Source organism: Solanum lycopersicum, chromosome 10, assembly GCF_036512215.1.
Source record: "Solanum lycopersicum chromosome 10, SLM_r2.1".
Classification (NCBI taxonomy): domain Eukaryota; kingdom Viridiplantae; phylum Streptophyta; class Magnoliopsida; order Solanales; family Solanaceae; genus Solanum; species Solanum lycopersicum.
Window position 1 is genome coordinate 10095244 of NC_090809.1, and position 8036 is coordinate 10103279.

The following is an 8036-nucleotide window of genomic DNA, read 5'->3' on the forward strand; positions in this document are numbered from 1 at the left end:
ACGGTTATCATTTGAATTAATTGCCAACGGTTATGTATGTATTGGTACAGTTTTTAACCGTCGTAATAGAAGTTTATGCATCAGTTCTTTTAAGGCTATGGCTACAGTTTTTTTCGACTCAACACACCATTTCACTCAATTGCGACGGTTGTTATAGGGATATTGCAACACTTTTAAACAATTGTAGAACTGTTGCTTAATGACTATTGCAACGGTTATTACCTGCTATTTGCAACAATTCTAATGCAATATTAGTAAGCTATATATACCTGCTATATACTAAATCATCCATGAGAATAAATTTTATAACATGAAAATACACATAAATCGTTAACGAGAATAAATGTTGATTACCTTAATTAAAATTCAAGATCCGTGATTCTAATATCAATTAAAGCAAAATCCACAAATCATTTTATAGCATTCAAAAAAGGTGAAACACATTCCATAGAATTTTCAGTCTTCAAAAATATATGATTTCTAGAACATCAATAAAGTTTACATCAATATATACTTCAGCTCCTATGTCAAGTCTTCACTATTGCTTTCATTGCCTTCTTCGATTTCGTCACCTACATACAATCATAAACAAATATAAATAATTTAGGAAACCTCAAATCTTGAAAATTAACAAGTATACATGTAGTTACAACCTGCAGGCATTAGCTTTTAGAATTGTTCAACCCTCAAACATGGAAATCAAGTACATGCCAATCAAGTTTCCAACACTAAAAAGATAAAAGGTGGAAGAGAGAATAGATTACTTCCAATCTGAATCCTCCAATGAATCATCACTTTCAAGTATCAGATGAAGAAGATGGATCAGAAGAAGAAGAGGAGGAGGAAGAGGAAGTTTTTAAAGAAAATGACATTGGAAACATCAAAGTCACTACCAAAACCAGCAGATGCCACAGTCACTCTGCAAAAAGCCAGAAAAATGGGCTAATTTCACAGTAAGCAAACAAGAATTGAACAAAGGGACAAGAAGAATGAAGCAAAAGAGAGCTAAAACAGATGTTATAGAAGGCCATGGAGGCCGAACTATTCGAGCCACGGGAAGGAAATACAGACACAGTAAGGTTTCAACTGCAAAAGGTCCGAAGGATCGACGAGTTAGGCTTTCACCAAACGCTGCAATTCAGTTCTATGATGTGCAAGATAGGCTTGGGTATGACCGTCCAAGTAAGGCTATTGATTGGCTGATTAAAGAAGCTAAAGCTGCAATTGATGCTCTTTGTGAGTTCCCTAATAATTTTCACTCTTCTAAACTAAATCCCAAAAAAATGCAGTATTCATTTGATCAAGAACAGTGTCCAGAATTTAGCCAAGAAAACAGAGGTGTTCCCAATTCTGAATGTGGAGTTCAAGACAAACAGCAAGAGGTGAATTATCACATCCCAATCTTGTTTTCACTCTACTAGCTGCGCGCATTCAAACTTCTACAAGCAGCAGCAGAAACAAGAGACCAGACTACATGCAGTAATTAGCTACTACGTTGGCTCGACTAAGCATAATCGTGAAGCTAGGATTCAACATTATGTATAATGCTACAAGAAAGCAGCAGCAGAAACAAGAGAGCAGCTGCAGAAACAAGATAGACCAGCAGCAGAAACAAGAGAGCAGCTGCAGAAACAAGATAGGCCAGCAGCAAAAAGAAGACAGCAGCTGCAGAAACAAGATAGTCCAGCAGCAGAAACAAGAGTCTAGACTACAAGCAGTAGAAACAACACTATCATGCTACAAGACACATGTTTAATTAACATAAACAAGAAACCAGACTACATGCAGTAATTAGCTATTCCATTCTAATCCTATAGCAAGTAGCAACAACAAATACCAATCAAAACATAGAATTAGCGACACCAACAATGTTTAGCCACTTGAACAGAAGTAGATTCTCTTGGTGAAGGAGTCGACAATGCTGCCAATATGTTAGGATCAATTAATCCCGCATGCTTAAGTTGTGCAATAACATCTGCAATAACTTCTTGTCGCACAATTTTCTTTTGTTCCTCCATTTGTTTCTCCATTTTCTGCATCCTCTCTTGCATTTCCTGCATTCCATCAGTTGTTGCACTTAAAGTTTATTCCCAATTGCCAACTTTTTTTTTCATAGTAGTCCTTGTAACTCCTGCGCCATATAGTCTTAGACGTCCCGGATGTTCAGGACCCATGACGCTTGAAAATGCATCAACATACTCACCATTTATGCTTATTTGTTTTTTAATTTTCTCCATTTTAGCCTACCAAAGTATATCCAACAAATACAATCTTATGAAATAAATAATTGATCTCAACAAAAAAAATTAAAATAGATAGGCACATACAATTTAACTAGTAGTGTCTTCATTTGAGGCCTTGTACGATCGCCCAGGTTTTCTTGTTCTTGTAACCACAAAGATATCCTTAGATGATACTGTCTCCTTATCTTTCTCCTAGTCGAATTGAAATATATATAAAAACCAAACTCACATTGGAAGAGATCCAAAAAATAATTTCATTAAAAAATAATATATCAGAGAACTCACCAGCTTATTACGAACTAAAGCGAAATTCTTTTTGCCAGCAGTGTGTGGATTGATCAAATTTTTTTGGATTCTTTGCATTTCTTTCAGACATTTTCTGCAAAGAAATGAATCAGTAATGTTAATCGAAGGTATATTAGTGTTATATAGTGTACTAGACGAGGTCAATATTAGTCTGTCTTTCCTTTATAACAATCTGTCAATATTAATACAAATGCTACTTATTAAAAAAATTGATATTCTGAACTACATTTTTACCTTGAATTTTTCAGAATTCCAATATTTGAGTAGCTCTCTAAATTGACATTCTGGAATATGACCAGGCTTTTTTGCCATTCGAACTGCATCATTTTCATATGGATCGTAATAATTAAGCTTCAAATCACTTCTATGTCTTCTCCAAGCATCTCGAATTGTTACCATAGACCAATGGTACGCAGCTTCAGGAATAATATATTTCCCCTATAATTTTGTGTCATTCAATTAGCCAATAGAAGTAAAATACTTTTACAAATAATTTATTATTGTAAACTACAAACCTTAGTATAATCCCATAAAACCTTTTTAGTGTCCATGCTCCTCCAATCCAATATATCAAATGGGCAAAGAGTCGCATTTCTAGCCAATGTTCTTAGGAAGCTACTTAGCTCTATGACAACATCATCCGTAGGACCAACAGGTTGATTTTGACTATTCAGTATGATCAACTTACGTTCTTTTCGGGCATGAACATCATGCATTTGCGTTCTACTTCTTTTATTTGGACTGGAAAGAACTCCAGATTGTGCCTCAATTTGTTTGTTGCAAATATTCTTCTCTATGTGCATCACATCAAGATTGTGCCTCAATTTGTTTGTTGCCCAATATGGCAACTCAAAAAATATGGATTTTTTCTTCCATGGACAATCATTCTTTCGTTTTCTTTTCTTTTTGTTCTTTCCAAATACATTATTGAATTCACGAAGCTCTTCAAGAATTTGTTCACCTGATAATGGAGTAGGTGCAACATTATGCTCCTCTTTACCATTAAATGATCTTTTATCTCTTCTGAATGGATGATCAGGAGGTAAAAACGTCTGATGACCCAAGTAACACATCTTGCGACTATGTTTGAGATATTGGGAACAGGTATTATGGTTACAAGTGGGGCATGCCCATCTCCCCTTGGTGCTCCATCCAGAAAGCATTGGTAGAGCTGGAAATTAACTAATTGTCTACAATAAAGCTGCATGCATTAGAAATGTTTGATTAGTTACAGCATCATATGTTTCAACTCTTACTTCCCATAGTTCCTTCAACTCCGCAATCAGTGGTTGCAAGTATACATCTATATCATTTCCCGGAGACGATGGACCTGGAATAATCATTGATAACATAATATTCTCCGACTTCATGCAAATCCATGGAGATAAATTATAGTTCATCAACATAACTGGCCATGTGCTATGGGAAATGCTCATAGCTCTGAATGGATTGAAACCATCACTTGAAAGACCCAATCTAACATTACGAGCATCATTAGCAAAGTTAGGATCCAATGAATCAAAATCCTTCCAAGCTTCACCATCTGCAGGATGTCTTAAATTTCCATCTTTAAGTCTTTCAGTATCATGCCATCTCATAGCTACAGATGTTTCAGAACACATGAATATCCTCTGAAGTCTAGGCTTTAAAGGAAAGTACCTTAAAACCTTCAGTGGGATTTTCGTAACCTTATTATTTAAGTCATTCCGAACATTCTTCCATCTTGAAGCTCCACACACAGAGCAATTATCTAACTTTGCATTGTCATTCCAAAATAATATGCAATCAATAGTGCAAGCATGTATTTTCTCATAATGAAGACCCAAATCTTTTATGACCTTTTTTGCCTTGTAAAACGAGTCGGGTATCTGAGCCAATGGAAATGCCTCTCTTATCAAGTCCAATAAATCTGAAAAGGCCACATCAGTAAACTTGTGAATGCATTTAAACAAGTATAGCCGGATGGTAAAACTCAACATAGAAAAATTCTTACATCCTGGATACAACTCTTCTTTCCCTTCCTCCACTAATTTAAAAAATCTCTTTGCATATCCATGTGGCCCCTCCCTCACTCCTTCATCTCTCTGATCATCTACAATATTTCTAAAAGTATCATGAAGTAATCTATCAATGTCGTCATGCATGTTAGAAGTTTCTTCTTCATCGGTTGGATGTGGCGTATTTCTTGAGGAAAATCCTTCACCATGAAAAACCCATTTGGTGTATCCATGAACAAATCCATGGCAAATCAAATGATCCTCTACCATATTTCGGCAATGCCAATTACGATTAAAGCACTTCTTACAAGGACACAATATTTCATTTCCTTGGGAAGCTCGTTCAAATGCTTTATCAAGAAAATCATTAACTCCATGAATATATTCATTGGTGGATCTTCGGAGATTCATCCAACTTTTATCTCCAAAATCCATTGAATATTTATCCTACATTACATGTGCAAAACATTAAAGCCAATAAATTCATGCGTACAAATAATATCGAAAGAACTTAACAACTCGAACTTTTAGATTAATCGAATCGCAAACCTTCACATCAATTCAACAACAAACATTTACAACACTAATAGTAGAACCAAAAAATATTGACAAGTTAAGTTATTAGCAGCTTCCACCATTTAATAAACTTTATACAAATTAATGACTAAAGGCACACGTAAAAAAAATTTCAAAGCAATAAAGACAGACCTAGATTAGAGTAAATAACATACATTATAGCAATAGACTGCAACAAGCAAACAAAATAACTATCAATACATTAGTTTTGATTCTAGCAAAACAGTTCATGTATTTGTAAAATAATAACAGAGTATTCACATGGAAAAAGTAGTTCAAACAAACTATAAAAAATCATATTCTCTTTATAAAAAAACACAAGGGAGTTAGTTGGTCAATCTAACAACTACCATATAGCAGAAAATTTCTATTACTTTCAATTTCTTACCAATCAGCCTTCTCGGGTTCAAAATGAACTACTTCAAAAATCCTCAAGTGTTACCTTTGGGTCTGTTTCAGTCAAGCCTATAAATAACATAATCACACAATATTAGTAGGAAACCAAGCCAAAGAGAGCGAAAAATATAAGAGATACAAGTCCAAGATAAGTAGCTTAGCTTAGAAAACTCCATCAAAAAAATCCTTTTTTTTAATCAAACATACAAAATAAAACAGTGGCACAATGACTCTATTGTTACTAACAAATATTTTTTGACAGAAACAGGATGTAATATCACTGGCCTCTTGCTTTGACTAATTAAAGAAAATGCAATTATGTATTTGTGTAATTGCGTTTGTACATTTGTTTGCTTGTTAATGGTTGCTTGTTATAAGACAATGAATGAGTCTGTTTTGCTTTTAAAGTCAGGCCACCCAAATTAATTAAAAGGTGGTCAAGATAAGTAAAAAAGATATTTATATATGTGACAAGTGTTAATTTCTTGCTGAAATACTTGTTGGTTTGAACTATCTATCTCTATATTCCATGTATATATAACAGTGGCACAATGGATACAATATTTTATGAAGCACAAAGACAAGGACTATATTCTTTCTATGTTACACTGTTGAATCAAACAATTATCGTCTAGCTAAGTAAATCAAATGGTGGAGAAGAGAAAGAGACTCTGTAAGCAGATTTAGGGAATGGATTGAAAGAGAAGACTGATTGATCTCTCAGTTTGAGTAAGAACTTCGCAGTAATATCAGCATGGAGTTATGTCAGGCCATTCAAGTTGCAAAAAAAACAAGAGAAGCCCCCAAATTGCAGCATATCATTAAGCTCATACAAGCCATAGTTATATGGAAACTTTGGAAGAGAAGGAATGCTTAAAGACATGTTAAAAAGGTCTCTTTTTAATAAAATGTACATTCACTGTCAATATAATATGAATTGTGCAAGCAGTTAAAAACTTGAAAAACAAATTCAAGTTCCACACATTTCTATTAATGACACACAAATTCCTAAGACTAACACAATTATAGCCAGTTTAAATTATAGACACTGCATCCAAATAAAACACAACGAACATGTAAAGTGAGAAGTAAATCATACAAATCAAATCAATTTGTTCTTCGTGAATGATCAAAACAATACCGCAAAATGCACAAATCCACACAATGTCATTAACTTTAACGAATAAATAGGGCATTATGTGTCACAGTTTATGCTGGCAGTGACTTATAAGGGAAGATAACATTCAATCGAACAAGAAAAAGACATAGACAATATCAGAATCCGAATGTATTTCAAAGTAAAACGATACTGATACTCAAGTTTAAACATCTCTTAATAATCAAAAACAAAGTTGAAGATAACATTTGCGACTTGTGTTGTAACTTTCTCTAGATTAGCCTATCATGTACTTTCAGGAATCCACCTTAAGGAAAAATAAGGTGTAACAGAAAAGCAATTACATTACTTATTTTCGTTTGCTTGTCATGTCTAGCTATAGTGTAGTCTCTTGTCTCTCTTTAATTTCTCTCGTCTGATTGCCTATGGTTCCTATGAATGAGTATAACAATATATTCTTTCAAATTATACAGACTTCACCCATGATTCATGTCTTCCCTTTTTAAAATGAGAGGAATATGAACTTCATATACTGATTAGCGAGATTGAGTCCAAAAACTATATAGTTTTGTCATCTTTGTCCTTGTGAAACTGATCCGCCATACTTCAACTGCGTGAATTCTAGTAGCACTAACTTGCATCACCCAGTTGCACTCCAATATATTGCTATTCATTAACCTGGTTTATCGTTATATTTGTCTCATAAGCATCAAAACTGAAATACTTGATATTATGAAAAAATCTGAGTTCATATTTGTCAATCCAAATGCAACTGGACAATGTGGTTGTGGAGAATCTTTCATGACAACAACTAGCTCAGAAGCTGCTAAGTTGCGCGGCAAGTCTAGCTGACATCTTATTATATACTCATATTATGTACGTTAGTCGTTATATATATACACTTACAACTGTGAGTATATACTATATAGTCTATCTGTAGTAATAAATAAACAATGTTAGCAGTCAGAAACAGAAGGTTTTGTTATTTTTTTCTCCTTTTTGCCCAAATCTTATGTACATCAGTTTTTGTAAAGAATAAGATTTTCTTTGCCATGGAAAGGTGAAAGTAGAAAAATATTACATACAGAAAATCAAATGAAAAGCATACTCTGCTGTCTGTATATGCTCGAAATTTTGAACATTACTTTCTTCATTTTTGCTCTCAAATTAAGCCATACCAGACAACAAAAAGTGAAACAAATACCAGTAGGAAGTAATTTGGGAGTAATATTTGTCCACATTCACATCAAATGGGGAATATTAAGGAAGAATTCAGCTGGAACAAAAAAATATGCAGAAAGAAATACTAACAGATCCACAAACTTGGAGCACTAGATTTTGACTCTCTTATATATCACAGAATCAAACAGGGGAAGTTTATGCACTAACTATATTGGAGCA

The 8036-nt window shown here is 34.0% G+C and overlaps 1 protein-coding gene and 1 pseudogene across 1 annotated transcript; one reads left to right on the forward strand and one right to left on the reverse strand.

Annotated features, from left to right (window-relative positions):
- Positions 1–433: 433 nt before the first annotated feature.
- Positions 434–2303, forward strand: LOC101248246 (transcription factor TCP13-like; annotated as a pseudogene).
- A 1436-nt stretch (positions 2304–3739) lies between these two features.
- On the reverse strand, positions 3740–4981 carry LOC101247967 (uncharacterized). The gene has a single exon (XM_004248559.1). The coding sequence runs from the start codon at positions 4979–4981 to the stop codon at positions 3740–3742; it is 1242 nt and encodes a 413-aa protein (XP_004248607.1).
- Between the last annotated feature and the right edge of the window lie 3055 nt (positions 4982–8036).

Bases quoted from the DNA above. Each gene is read 5' to 3' on its own strand.
- LOC101247967 (XM_004248559.1), bottom strand. From the start codon at position 4,981: ATGGATTTTGGAGATAAAAGTTGGATGAATCTCCGAAGATCCACCAAT.